This window comes from Agelaius tricolor, unplaced genomic scaffold, assembly GCF_023055355.1.
Source record: "Agelaius tricolor isolate 1412-34295 unplaced genomic scaffold, bAgeTri1.0.p SCAF_17, whole genome shotgun sequence".
Taxonomy (NCBI): Eukaryota; Metazoa; Chordata; class Aves; order Passeriformes; family Icteridae; genus Agelaius; species Agelaius tricolor.
In genome coordinates this window covers 6,839,477-6,854,673 of record NW_027269277.1, presented here as the reverse complement: position 1 = coordinate 6,854,673, position 15,197 = coordinate 6,839,477, and the positions used below count along the sequence as shown (strand labels likewise).

Sequence of the window (15,197 nt, the reverse complement as noted above, 5' to 3'; positions counted from 1 at the left end):
TTTGGGTTGGACATTAGGAGGAATTTCTTCACAGAAAGGGTGATTAGAACAGGCAGCCCAGGGGAGGTGGCGGAGTCACCATCTCTGGAGGTGTTTAAGGGAAAACTCAATGGGGCACTCGGTGCCATGGCCTGGCTGACAAAGTGCTGGGCCATCAGTTGGACTCGATGATCTCAGAGAGACTTTCCAGGCCAATTGAGTCTGTGATCCCTCCTTTCAGACAATACTTTTTTTTATTTTTCTGAGTGGTAGGAAATATTGTAGGGTGTATGTATTTTCAGTTTTGCCACGATTAGTTTGTTGCCATACTGTATTGATTCAGGTACACTGAGGTGCCCTGTCAGCGTGTGATGGCCAGAAACGGGCACTGCCTGTGGGAGATGATACCTGACCCGGGAAAGGATCGCATGTGGGGACTGGGGATTCAGTGCTTAAGTGAAACCTCTGGAGAGCAGAAACGGGGCCGATTATGTCACCGGGTGAGCTCTGAGAGGCTTCGCTCGGCTCCCCGGGACCAGCACACAGCTCCTGCATACTCCTCAGCCATGGAGGGCTGCGCGGGCCGAGGAGAGGCGACGGCGGGGAGGTGCGAGGCGACGGCAGGGTGACTCAGCCGCGGGTACCGGGAGGTACCGGGGGCACATGGCGATACCCGGACCGTGAGGGGCCAGCCCGCGAGGGGCCGGGCGGGGCGGCCCCTGGAGCGCGGGGCGGGGGACCCCGCAGAGGGGCGGGGCGGGCGCTGTGTGTGTGTGTGTGACAGGTGCGGCGCGCGCGCGCCCGCCGCCACCCCGCTTCCCCCCTTCCCTCCCTCCCCCGCCCCGCGCGCGCGCGCGCGCGCCGCCATGAATATGCAAATGTCGGTATAATTGCCAGCCAATGGCGTGCGCGTTGGTCACATGGTGCTGGTGGAGGCTCAGGGAAGAGAAGTTGAGTCCGGGCGAGCTCGGGCAGCGCCGCCAGAGCCGAGCGAGCCGCGGGCGAGCGCCGCGCCTCCTCCGCAGGGAGCCCGCCGGCCGGGGCTCTGCCTGGACCATGCCGATCCTCCTCTTCCTCATAGACACGTCCGCCTCCATGAACCAGCGGGCGTACCTGGGCACCAGCTACCTGGACATCGCCAAGGGCGCCGTGGAGATCTTCATGAAGGTGAGTGCGCGGCGCCGGGGGAGCCGCCGCCCCCCTCGCCCCCTTCGCCCCGCTCACGCCGCTTCTCTCCGCTCTCTCCGCAGCTGCGGGCCCGGGACCCCGCCAGCCGCGGCGACAGGTACATGCTGGTTACATTCGACGAGCCGCCCTACTGCATTAAGGTAATGACCCCCCCGGCCGCCTCGGCCTCGCGGCGGGGCCGCCCTTGGCGCGGCGCGGCCCCGTCCGGCCCGGCGGCGGCAGCAGCAGCCTGTGAAGATGGCGGACATTTTGCTTTTGTATGGAGGAGAGAGGCTGAGGGCGCTGCTGAGATGGAGGAGGGGGGGGGAGGAGACGGGCGGGCCGTGATTCACCGCCCCGGCGCAACGAGGGGCGGCCGCGCTCCGCCCCCCGCGGGGCGGTGGCTCCGGCGAGGCCATCACCGCGCTCGGGCCCCGCGCAGCCCCGAGCCCCCCGGGACACGCGGGCAGGGTGGGGCGGGCCGGGCCCGAGCCCGGCGGGCAGGCCGGGGTCAGTTACCCCTCACGGCCGCGGGGCAGCGCGGAGGCCCGGCCCTGGCGCGGCCGTGGGTGTGGGACAGCACCCGCGGCTGTTTCCGCCTCTGCGATTGAAGGAGCCTCAGTGTTGGGGTTGTGTGTCCCCCTGCCCCGCTCCTCCCGCCCCGTTCAGCCTGCTGAGCACGGTAGCCTGCACCGGTTCCGTGGAAGGTGCTCGCAGCCGCCACTCCGTGCAGGGTTGTGGTGAGCTGGATGTGGAGCCATCGAATCACCAAGGTTGGAAGACACCTTTAAGATCACCAAGTCCAGCCATCAACCCTCTATTGCTACTGTAATTCCTAAACCACTAAATCACATCATCTAGTGCCAGCCTCTTAAACACGGCCAGGTACAGGGACTCTGCCACCTCCCTAAGCGGCCTGACCTCCTGAATTCTGAAAATTTTCTTTCTAATATTTGATCTGAATGTCCTCTGTCCCAGCTTAAGGCCATTTTCTCTGGTCCTTGCTGCCGGCACAGCAGAAGAGACCAGCCCCTATCTCACTGCAGCCTCCTGTAAAGGAGTTGTAGAGAATGATGAGTTTGCCCTAAGCCTCCTTGAGAGTAAACAAGTCTGCCTGGCTGGCTCCTCTTGTCCCTGTTGTCTCATTCCTTGAGTTTGAGGCAAGTACAGCCATGCCGTTCTCCACTGCACCACGAGGTTTAGGCAGAAGTAAAAAAATAAATCATGGTGCTGCACCCCTTATGCTGAAGGCTGCAGCTTGCTGATGGAAACATCCTAACTGGAAACACTTAGGTAAAGTGTGTCACAGAAAGCATTGCTGTGGGAGTTTTAGAATCCTCCTGAATAGTCCTGGATTAGGACTGTATTTGCTCAGACTAATACACTACTTAAAGTAACTGTTGACCCATGCTATAAACACCAAAGAAGTTCATGTACAAATACATTGTTGGTCATCCTAGAGAAAAAAGGAAAATACTCTATAGATCTCCCAGATAGAACTTCTTGAGATGTTTAAGAAGTAAGTAGGCTCACTGGTGCTGTGAGCTTATTCACTTATTCACATCTTTGATAATGAGGAAATGTAATTATCATGAGCTATGAATCTTGGCTCCTTTCATCGGTAATAAATTTACACAGCTTTCTGAAGTGACAAGTCGCAGAGTAAGTATTTATTGTTTGGTATTGCACCTTTCATTTTCCCAGAAGAAGGTGTGGAAGTAATTTCTGTGAATTGAAATCATCCTTGACTTACAGAAAGTTACTGTCAAAAAATCTCCATCTGCCTTGGAGAGATGTTTTTTAGACACAGTGCATACACCATTTTCCCAGTCCGTGTTTGTGCCTGGATGCAAACCCTAAGTCTTTGTTATACCAGTGTTAACTGGATTTCTTTTGTCCTAGATTTCTTCTAGTTTTGTGTCAAATATTTCACAAGTGTATCTTATGTTTGAGGAGTGAACTCGCTCCCTGCAGTGACAGCAAGCATACTGGTGATTGAATAAAAAAACGACTTTGCTGCTGGAGGTCTGTGTGGTAATGCTACAGGTTATTACCACGTCTGTACTCAGATTTGCTGAGGAAGATCCTTGTGTTTAATAAGCATCTGTGTACATTCTGATGGGCTAATGAGCATCTGACTGCTGACAGTTTTAGTAAATAGTAATTGAAATAAATGGGGCTGTGATACCCATCATAGCATTCAGTCATATTTAATATACATTAAATAGCCGAGGGAAAGGAAAAGAACTGGTGCTTGTAACTTGCTAATGTTTCCTCTTAGAAATTTTTATTTCTGTCTTTAGCACACTGATTTCTTAATTGGACCTTAAACAATCTTAAAATATTTTTTTAAAAAAAATAGTAACTTTTCTAGGAACAGGCTGCAAATTCAATAAATATCTGATTATAGTAATTATGATCACAAGTGCAGCTCAACTATTGCGTAAAGACTTCATGGAATAATGAGTGTTACTGGGCTGTCATCATGTCTGTTCCTTGAGCAGAGAAAGCCTCACAGCAGTGATGACTCCCTGTTTGGAGACTTGTTCTCAAGACCTGCTCTGGTATTTATGATGTTCCCTCCGTTGCGTTTTTTAACAATCACAGTTGTTCCAGGAAAACTTCCTGGTCCAGGCCAGATTCTCTATGTCTTACAGAACATGCCTGTAAAAGATATAAAATCTGGTTTCTTTACTAATGCTGCTGCAGTTAAACACTTATTTCTCTTGATTTAGAGAAGGTAAAAACAAACCTGACAAGTGAATGCATTTTGCAGGCTTGCTTTCCAAGTATGTGCAGCAGTGGCTGCTTTATCCTCTTGTTTTCTTGATGATTTATACTAATTAAATTACATAGTCTCTCAGATAGTTTACCAGTGAAGCATTTGAGGGAAATAATATGGTGGTGGAGCTGAGACCACCTAGAAGGCAGAGGAATTACAGGAACTTGAGCTTTGGAGCAGGGGTAGCTGAAATACGTGCCTTGGGTTGGTTTGTTTCAGAATTTGTTTGTCTGTAGCATTAAAGTATTTCAAACCAACAGCACCGGTTCACTTTTGATGGACAAAAATATATCAAGAAAGTATTAAGCATATGTGTTGCATTGTGCTAATGGAAGAATCATGCTATTGCACATATGATTTGCCAAAATCTGTGAAAGTAAGGTGGTGTTTTTGAAACTGTCTTTAGTATAGATGGTTTGAAATTATTTACAGGACCTGTTGATTCTGTTTGGCTGCTTGTAGCTCTCTGTGCCAGTTTTTAAACATGAAATTATTTAGTCTGTCAGTTTGCAGTGGGGCTCTGCAAAGAGCTGTGATTAGAAGTGTCTAAAGAGGAGTCAGGATGTTGTCCTGGGAAGGTGGGGACAGGAAGATGGGGATGGCAGGAATCTCAGCCCCACTCTGGCAGCAGATGCCTCTGGAACCTCGTCAGCTGTTTGGCTCCTATTTGTTATATAATGTATAGGTGGTGATTTGTGACAGCAATTACAGTGCAACCATTTATAGCTCTTACTTTGTTTCCAAAATACTCTACAGAAAGAGATAAATATATAATATTTTAAAAGCACATTATGAAATGTAATAACCTTGTAATTGTCAAGTGATGTGATCCTGTATAGGTCAGTGGAAAAATACCTGTACATTCTGTTGGATGTTGGGTCAAACTCCCATTTCATGAACTAGGAGGTAAAATTAGTATGTTACTTCATGAAGTAAGAATGTTCAGCCTAGTGGTTTTAGTGTATTTTTTAGATTGAAATTGTGATAGGGTGCTATCTAGTGAGTCTGTCTTAGTGAGTGCCATGTTAACATGGAAGTGAGCCAGTCTGTTCTGGTATTTGGGTATCTGATTTGGGGTGTTTGGCATGCATGGGAAGGAAATAAGATGTACAGTAAAGCACCTTTGTGAAAGGTGTCTATTATTATTAAAACACTAGTGTTTAAATTTAGTTACGGAAGGAATTTACTTCCAGTGTGTATCCAGTTGGGCAAGAAAAAGGGGTTCAAGAGCAGCCTTGCTGCCTGGCAGGGTATTTGATGTGCCTGGCCTTCTGGCTAAGAGAAGTGCATTGTCCTATTCAGGGAACAGTTCCTGATGTGTCCTTGTTGTGAGGACTTTGTGTCCATGGATTGCTGGAGCCCGGATATTGCTCCATCCCAGCCCTGTTGTGTCCTGGTGCTGCAGCACCTCCAAGCCTTGTGTGCCAGCCCCACCCTTCTCACCCTTCCTGCACAACGTGGCTGATCTGGAATGCCTGGGCAGGAGGGTGGCAGCGTGCCAGGTGTGGCACTGGCAGCTCTGCACAGCACTGCCCCAGCTCCCAGGGCTCGTGGGGCTCCTGAGCTCTTGGGGGTGACCCTTATGGGCTTTTTTCATATATTTACCCAGTTGATTGATTTTCTTTTTGAAATCACATAAATTTCAGCATCCTCTGTCAAATATAGATGTATTGCTGTACATAAGCACATGCTGTGGTATAAGTGGGCAGAATCTTAAACCCTTTTTTTTTTGTGAAGTAATGGTGCTAGAGTAAAAGCATGGAGAAAAGAGAACAGTCTTCTCACCTACCCTTTTCCCTGCAAGCTTTTCTTATTTTCCAGTGATGATGTTTCAGCAAGATCTATCTAGATTTGTCTGAAAATGGAGCTCATGCCAAAATCTTAGCCCAAAGAGTTTTTGAAAAGGAAAGCAAGGCTTAACTCTTCATTTATTTTTTTCCATTCTTGATTTTTGTGAAACCTCACATCCTGCAGTTTGTGGTTTTCTTGTGGATTTGGGCTGTAACTGGCGAGTTCAGGCCCAGACCAAAAACACAATGGTGGCCTTATGTGAAGTTATTGATTAACTGGACTGCCCTGTTCCCTTGTGACTGATATCTGGCTGCTGGCAGTGATATGGCTTTTCCTCAGGGCTCAAGGAATATTATTTATTATCTGGTCACAGAAATATGACTTCTGTTTTATGTTCTTCAGAGACTCTATCGTCTGACCTTCTTAAATGATATGGTCACAAGTCAGAGGACTGAGAGAACATAAGTTATATTCTGAAATACATATTTTCCTCCTTCTGTTGTGTTATACTGAATTCAAGAGTCAGCTGTGGCTGCACTGCAGAAATAGTCTCCATGAATCTGAGTGCAGAAATATGTATGTAGCTGTCTAAGAAGTAGCTCAAATTACTTTATACAGTGTATGTGAAACACTGCACTGTTTGAGATGTGCAAACTGGGGCTGATGGATAGGATGTCTTCCAGTTCCACTGCTGTTCCCTGCTAGCCTGAACATATGTTTCAGTGCTAAAGAGCTCCCTTGTGGAAACAGCTCTTCATGATGGACTCTGAGCAACCTCTTCTTTTTTCCCCTGAAATTCTGGAGTTGGATTGGGATATTTTAGAGGCTGGAGCAGGAATTTGTAGAGGCTTTTTTAAACATTTGTCAAAGAATACTTATTGTATGTAAATAACCTGCTCATTTATGATATTGAAATAGTGCTTCAAAACTGGGAGTTCATAAGGTCACACTTGAGGAGACTAACTTTGCTGTCTTTTATTTCAGTGGCACAGAAGCTTCTGCAAGCATTTTTAAATTTTGCTTTCATGGAGAACCTGTGCTGCTGCAGAATGGAACCGATTACCACTCACTCTGCACAGGGCAGAGGCAAATGAATAAGCTGTGCTGCTGAAAGAGAGATGTGAGATCTGTTTGTCTGTTTCTGGAAGAAATAAGATCAGAGCTCCTGACTCTGAGCTGCAGGGAGAAAGAGGAACCCAGCCATGAAGCCTGTTGGGTTTGAGGCAAAGATCTGCAGGAATGCTGCCCGAGGTGGTAGGAAATTGGTGTGTTTTTCTACTTCTGTGAAGGAGGAAAACCTGAGGGATACCTAGTAAGCTTAACTGTAGCAGATCCACAGAATAAGCCTAAGTTGATTAAGGTTTTGCAGGAACATTTAGACACTGAAAATCATTGGGTTTTCTATGTAAAAGATCTGACTTTTGGCAGGCATGAGTTCTTGGTGGCCTGTGCTGTGGAAGGAGTGGTGTGAGCAGCTGGGAATACACTTGGACGTTTACAAGCTGGCACTGGGGTGTGCAGGCAGAATTTTTGGTGCAAGGCAGATAGCAGCTGCAGGGGCAGGAGGGAGGCTGCTATCTGAGAGGTGAAAAAGGGAAGGAGAGCTGAGCCCACTGGGAGAGGCCTATCTTTGTCTCCAGATATGCTGTTATTGAGGCACACACTTAGTGAACCCACTAGCCAGCGTTGTTGGAAAGGGGGAAAAAAGGTGCTGAATGTGGTACTGAGGGACTGGATGAAGGGTAAGCAGCACACACAGTGTCTGTTGCTGATAGCTAATTCAGGAGACTGTTCTGTACTTGTTCAATGCAGAGAGATAGCCATTCCTGTTCTACCACTACACACTTTTTGGGTCAGTTACAGCAGTATTTTTATTTCTGAGCACCAAGATCTTCCATTGCCTGGGAAGTACTGCACACACCTCTCCTCCATGTCTTCCACTGTGCTTGTTTGAGGCTTTGTTATGAAATTTGTGTGTTTTCTGAAGGCTGTCTTTGAGCAGAAATGACTGGCAGGTTAAAGCCAGCAATTTCTTTTCCTCTGTTAATGACTTAAGGAAGAGAAACAAAAGTCAGTTGTTTAAGGAACACTCATGCAGATAGGATTGTTTTTTTTGAGGGCAAAACAAAATCAACTTAATACTGTTTGAGAATAACCACCAAACAGTTTTTACACACTTCTTTCAATTTAACTGCTTTATCACTTAAATCTGACCAAAGAATGTGTACAAAAAAGTTCCTTTTTTTTAAAATTAGGCATCTATTCTGAAATTGGATAAGTAAGGCCATAGGCAGAAGGTTCTTGTTGGTACAGGTGGTAGGTTTGTATTTTACATACTGCAGTGTATGTGTCTCAGAATCTGAAAACATCTAAAAATGTATTTTACTAAAATCTTTGGAATCATCCCTGCAGCAAGAAAGGAAGTATTGTAGTCCCTTTTAGCTTATAAAGGTATCAAATTGATTCCTATAGAGAGTGTCCTTTAAAAATCACATTCCCATTCCTGAGAAACATCATACTGGGTAGTGTAAAACATGTTAAAATGCTTTTAAACATGCATAAGCATGCTGCTTTACTTCTTTGTGTCCTGGTTGTGAGTTGTAGTAAGCAACCTCTTCCAGGAATTGGTGTAATGAGGCCAGAACATTATAATGAGGAATTCTGTGAAAAGTAATGTACCTTTGCTTAAAAAAAATCCCAAAGCAGTAGTAATCAGGGTGATTCATTCTTCTAAAAGGGGTAGTTTTGTGCCTTCTGAAATTGAGGTATTTTGTAAAAAATCAAATTCATGCAAGAACTTAAAGGTGACGGTTAAATTTTTGAAAGGAATTGATTTAAATAGAAGGACAGTTCAGAAATTAACTTCTTGATAGGTATGAGGGACTGAACTCTGCTTAGCTGTCCTTTTTATTATTATAATTTTGAAGTAGTCAAATACTGGAACTTGTGCTTTCACCTGCTGCCTGTCTTCACAGAAGGGCAAGTGTGTGTTGCTGGGTTAATTCTTAATGAAAATATTTTAACTGGTTCTGCTCCTACGGGAATCTGTAAAGTAAAAGCTTGACTTTTTTCATGTGAGATGGGTTTCTGCTTTGTACTGTGCAGTAGATGAGATGCCAGAAGCCTTGAATGGAAACCATCATCTGTTGTTCATAGCCACTATAGCAGTTTATATTTTCTTTTTTTTATTTGGTTCTTTATTTGGGCTTGGACACATTCAAAGATGTAAGCCCTTAAGACTACAGGATAAACTAGACAAAAGTAGATAGGTTTGCATTAAGAGGCTTTACTCATCCTCAGTGCAAAGGTCACTTTTATTTTAAAAATAGAAGCTTAAAATGTGGAATCAAACACTTGAGTTGGATCTCCCGAGTTATATTTTTGTAGGGAGGTGTTCTGTAAGGAGGAAGGTGCTTTGTGTGAAGTTGATGGTTCCTGGCACATGGAATCTTTGTGGTCTGCCTCTACCCCTTTTGTGCTGTTATTATTATTTCAGTTTCACTTAGAAGTTGAAAAAAGACATTTTTGAAAGATGTCTTTTTTTGTTGGTGTATATATATGTAAAAAGGCCTGGGCATTGCACCCTGGCTGTGTGGTGTGGCTAAAAATATGCACAGAACACGTGTGTGATACCTTGAAAATGGGCATTCATTCTTTTTGAACTTGATGGGAGCTGATGTAGTATTTGATTGGCTCACATTTTAACAGTGGGAAAAGGTAATTCAGATTGCAGGCACTTCTACCTTGTTCACCCTTGCATATTTTATAACAGCTTGCCAGGAGGAACTATGGTTTGCAGCAGTGGTGCAACAATGATGTTTTGAGCTTGCTGTGATCTAGAAAAGATGTATCTTAGTGCTGTCTCCTGCAGTGTTCTCATACCCCAGGCACGTTCTGTACCGTGTGCCCTGTGCTTGGGAGCTGAGTGCTTTTGGGGGGAGCAGGGCAACTCCAAGGGCCCTGGCAGAAGGTTCCAGATGGCTTCAGCCTTACTGATTCTCTTCACTGTCTGTGTTTTAAATGCCTATATCCTTGATTTTATTTAATAACATAGACTAACAAAAAAACCCCAAAAAACTCACCACCAAAAAACCCCACCAGAAATAAAAAAAAAAACCAAACAATGTAAAGAGCAGCTGGTGCTGTTCTGAATTTTAAATGCAGATTGTTACTTAAATAATTCACTCTAATTCACTCTTGTAGATTGAGTCTTGGAATTTCTTCTTCTTTCTTAAACTTTATTCTTACAGTGCACCTCGTAATAATGGAACTCTTATGCTTTTACACCCCCAAAAGATAGAACAGGCAATAATTGAAAGGAATTTTTTTGCTTTGTTTTTTTTCTGGCTAATTTCAGAATACTTAAAAAACACATAGCAATCAATTTCAGCTGTAAGCAGCATGTTTAAGGTTCGAGGGTTTAAGAATGTACCAAGAGATTCATTCTTGTAAAGAGACTGTTATTGTGCAGATCAGACTCTGTAGTTGCCCATAGACTTGTATTGATCTGTATATTCACTCTGCAGAGCATTAAAAAAACAAACTTTATTGTGGTGTAAGAACTGAGATTGACAAGGATCTCTGAAACTTGAACTGCTTTTTGTCAGATAGGTAAACAAGTCTTGTTTTGTTTTAAAATAGCTGCTATTATTATTATTATTATTATTATTATTATTATTATTATTATTATTATTATTATTATTATTATTATTATGTCCCACCCAGTTATGATTCTTTCCTGGTGTATCAATGCAAATTTCAGCATAAGCAGCACTAGATTTATTGAATGTTATTCTAGACTAAAAAAACAAACAGTTCAGAATGCCTTAATTTTACTTTTTAAAGATAAGGCAGTTGTTGGTTTGTCTGTCTTCTCACAGATGCTTTTAAAATCTTAAATGGGTGAAATAGGGTTTTTGAAAAGTAAGGATCTTGATAAGATGGATGTTGTGGAGCATTTAATTGGACAGAAAACAAAGATCTACAGTGTGATTAAGCTGGTGTTGCTATGCTCTGCTTCTAAGTGAGTATAATGCATTAGCACTGGTCTTCATAGCTTGTTAATGGTTCAGCCAGTGAGTTTTGATTAAAAAAAAAAAAAAGTTAAGCTCTGCTTTGTGGGAGAATGTGCATCTGTTGAGGCAGAACACTTGGTGCCTGTAGCTGCTGCCAGGGCTCCGGTGGCTCTCCCAGGCTGGGATGTGGTGGGATGGGAGGGCTGGATCTGGGCCATGTGCCCTGCCCTGCCCTGCCTGGGGAGCTTTCCCTAATCAGAAGAGCCTCAGCTCAGGTAGTTACTTTTGGTCCAGGTGACTCTTGCATTGAAAAGAAATCCAGCCTTGCCATGATCTGAAACAAAAATCTGACCAATAGTAATGCTCCCAAGGCCATCAGTGTATTTTGGGCTGTATAAGAATGAAGTTATTTGCTGGGCTGGCTAGTTGATATTTCCATGAGTATATGGATTTAATGGTCATCTAAAGTATTTATTTTCCTCAGCACTGCCTTGAATAGCATTTCAGACATGAATTGAGGAAAGCTGGTGATTAGATGACTCCTTCTAGATTCTTGAGTTTTGAAGTAAATTTGTAATACCTGTAGCACTTTGGTGTGCTGCTCTAGTTCTGTGATGTGCTTTTGGAAGGAAGGAGGAAGGAATGTGGCATTTTGCAAAATAAATATGAAACATATTGTGTTGTTTCAGTTCTGGGCTGTAAAGCTAGAGTATCATCAGTAATGCTTTTCCACTTGGTTTCCAAAAACGTGCAGTGAGGGATCCCTTGTGTTGATAGCAGCTACTCTGTAACCTCTTAGCTATTGCCTTTGTTCCTTGTGGCTTCTCCAGCCATGCTGAGTGTAGGAAGGGACCAGGAGAAGGACAGAGCTGGGGCTGATTGGTATTGAAAGCACATTTGATAGGCTGAAAGAGCAGCAGGCACTGTGAGAAGCTGAAAATCTTTGATTGAAACCTCCACATTTCTGCAGTTGCCCTCTCTACAGTGTTTGGATAAGATGCACCTATAATGGTATTTCTGAAATGACTGCTATGTTGCTGAACAGGAGCATGGAGCCTCTTGTTATGCTTACTGTGCTAAGCCTGCAGACTGTGTGATTACTTCTGTGTTCCCTCCATTAAGCTGTTGTGTGAAATGTAGCTTGTTCTGGTTCAGCTCTGTACTGAAATATCCTGGCTTCTCGAGAATTCCTCAGAAATAGGTGCTTTTTTAACTGGATAGTGTTTTTCTATTTAAATAAGAATGCTTTTTGGAACAGGGTGATCCCACGATCTCTTTGGTATTTATACTTTCCTTTCTTCATGTGTTTCCTTTTTTCCTTGTACAAGATAAAGTGCAGTGAAAGTAACTGTCAAAATACATGAAATACTGATGACCAAAAAGCTAAATCCAGAGATAGATTGAAGCAGGAGCAGCAGGTAATAAATAAAAAAGTAGTGTAGGCTTTTTTCTTTCTGCTTGGCATTGATTATTACCCCTTGGTTCCAAGCAGTTTCCAGCTTTGAGTTGTTCATACAGCTTCTGCATTTGGCATTCCTATAGCAGGTGCTGCTTCTCTCTAAATGCTGATATTAACAAAAGGCCCCAGTACTTGTTTCATAACTGGAGCTTAAGAACCTCTCTGCTTGTGTTTTGCAGGGGTGTTGTGCTTAAAGATTATTTGAGTTGTTTGTAACACAAACATCTTGAATTCTTCTTGAAGGAAAAGTGTTTCTATGTCGTATTTAATGGTGAAGTCATCTTGAAAGGACAGGGAATTGCATGGTGTAGTTTGAGCTTTCTTTGGGTTGGGTTTTTTTATTTTAAGGTTTCATGGAGAAATACTTTTTTCTATACAAGATGAAATAGTTTTCTGTGTAGCTGACTGCCTGTAATAAAAGCTGGCACTTAGATGCTGTGCTAGAATGTAGTTAACATTCACTAATGTGCTTTAGAAAACCAACTGGTTCGATCTGTCTCTAGAAATTATTCAGTCTGATGGGTGCAGGTACAGGAGAGTTCAGCTTAGAAATGTGCAATTGCAGGGGATCTCCTGGGCATCTCCCTTCACACTGTAGCCCTTCCTTGGAGTGCAAGGTCTGGATTGCTTTGAGGGGAGGTGAAACTGGAGGGTGCTCCCCAGGCACTGAGGGGTGTCCAGGAGGGGCTGCAGTGGCTGTTGTGTCCCAAGGGACAGCTGCAGGTGCCTGACACCTTCCCTGCACTGTTTCCAGCTGTGCAGGGAAAAATAGTGTGGGTGAGGGCAGGAGAGAGTCTGTGTTATCAAAGTACATAATGTGACCCAGAGAAAAAGGAAGAATTGTGGTGCCTGGAGGTGGATGGAGATAGAGGGGTCTGCAAATTGGCAGCTTTCTGCTAAAAATCTGGTGTAAGACTGTATCAGCTGTGTGGGATCAAAGGAATCCTCTACTTCAGTGTCTTCTTTTTTTAAGATGTGTTTTTTTCTAAAGATGTTTTAAAGCAGTTTATGCTTCTTTGGTCTCTTGGAGATGTTTTATGTATATTAAACTTCTGTGATATTTTATTTGACTGGAATTTAGGTGCTTTTAAAAAAAATCAATTTTCAGAAAGTCCCCACTGGATTTCAAGAAGGACTTTTGATGGATGGTTTTCAGTTTGAGTGTCCTACAAAAGCAGCAGAAATAACTTTACAGGAAGAAACAATTAACTTACTATTCACAATACTTAGCCCTAACACTCTGACCTGGTGCTCACTAGCTGTGATGTAAGGAGGACCAAGTGATGCTTCTGTAGATTCTTCACTGTACTTGACTGCTCTGTGGGATTATTGAGGCAGTAATTTAAACCTGTGAATTGATTACCTGCTCAAATACTCCTCAGATGAGAGCTGAGGAGGGTCTTTGTTAGGCAGGTGTCAGAGCAGGCAGCAGTGAGTCCTGCAGCTCCCTGTGCTCAGCACTGCCCCAGTGATGAGCTCAGTTCACACTGTGTGCCAGTGCAGATTTCAGATACCAGAGGTGGGTGCTGTGCTGCTCTCTGTGCCAAGAACAAAAAAGAATTGATCTTGGGAGTCTCTTTGCTCCAGGCTGTTCTGTGCTTTGCAGTGACAGGACTGGTGTGCTGCACAGAACAAACTAGAGAGTGGAAGTGCTGAAATGAGAAGAGTTCTGCAGCCAAAGGTACAGAAAACCTGAGAGCTCTGTTGCCTCAAAAATGGCATTCATAAGTATTTGGAGGGGAGTCAATGTCTGTAAGTGTCTCTTAGAGCTGTTTTTCTGTCCCATTTGCACAGAAAAACGTTTGTGAGGATGAAATTAGTAGGTGATTAGTAGGTCATATGATTTTGAATTATTTTAGGAAAATGAAAAATGTTAAATAAAAATGTATTTGGTGTTCATAGTGTAGTCAGTGCCTTTCTTCTCCTGTGTGCTAATTTTAGCCAGCAAATCTTCGAACACCAAATCAAACACATGGGGGTAGCATGGGCATTGGCTGCTCTGTAGTGACAAGCAGCCTTACCCTGTCCTTCATGGGCAGGGGACACAGGTACCAGCACCTGTCCCTCTCCCTGTTTGTGCCAGAACTGGGGTGGCCAGGACAGTCTTGGCTTGCTAAAACTCCTCTGCCAAAGTTGTCGATGCTCAGGCAGGGAAGCTCAAGACTACAGAGGAAGTTATTCCCTCCTGCAGGACCCACTGAGCACTGCTGGGGCTGGGTTCAGGAGATTTTAAAGAGATGAAGATACTTGGGCATTTGGGATGCAGCCCCCTGAATTGTAGGGTGTCTAAAAGCATAATTGACTTCTGTACAAAAGAAATATCTGCTTGACTTTGGCTCAGACATGAGCAGGTCTGAGTTGTGATTATGTGTACAGTCACCAGTGAACAGAAAGGTAATTTTAAAATGAATCATTCTGGTGATTTGGGAGGCAAAATGTTCTGCTGGTTTTACTGTCTTCCTGTGGTACTTGGAAATTCCATAACAGGAGTGGTTTCAGATTTCAGCAGCTGGATTTTTTTTCTTACCTTATTTTTTCCAAATGATTGCCACTGACAAGCTAGGATGCCCCAGGCATGTTGTCTTAAGGTAGTCTGTTTTCCTAAGATGGGTGCATTTAATAATAGCTTGAATTTTTGAGAAACTTAAATACTTAAAACAAGTTGTAATATCTGAAATGCAGTTGTTCTTTCTTGGGCAACATTAGCAGAACTCTTAAAAATCTGTATGTTTGACTAACTATTGAGTATGTACTGTAACACAGATTGTTGTGATTGGCATGCAGGATTGCAAATTGTCTTATTGGAAGATTATTTTTAGTAATGTTGCAGTGTTTGAATTAGATCTGAAAGCAATCCAGTGAACAATAAACTGTGCAGTTCTGTATTATGGCATTGCTTATTAGAAGCTCTGAAGATGAAGACTTGGAGCCTCCAAAGCACTGTGTCCCTGGATTTCCTGAAGCTGGTGAAACTGGGAAATGCTTTGGACCTGGAATTCTTGTG

The 15,197-nt window shown here is 43.8% G+C and overlaps 1 protein-coding gene across 6 annotated transcripts in view; it reads left to right on the top strand.

Annotated features, from left to right (window-relative positions):
* Positions 1 to 890: 890 nt before the first annotated feature.
* Positions 891 to 15,197, top strand: part of LOC139597225 (integrator complex subunit 6-like) — a 40,016-nt gene continuing 25,709 nt past the window's right edge. For 4 of the 6 annotated variants that reach the window (XR_011681547.1, XR_011681546.1, XM_071442287.1 and 1 more), the window contains exons 1-2: positions 894 to 1,146; positions 1,230 to 1,307. Coding sequence is in view for 4 of the 6 variants with exons in the window: in XM_071442287.1 (XP_071298388.1) it covers positions 1,036 to 1,146; positions 1,230 to 1,307 (189 nt within the window). In the remaining 2 variants the exon portion in view is untranslated. Of the gene's footprint in view, positions 1,147 to 1,229; positions 1,308 to 15,197 lie in introns of all 6 variants that reach the window. The other 2 variants (XM_071442289.1, XM_071442288.1) reach the window with 1 other exon arrangement.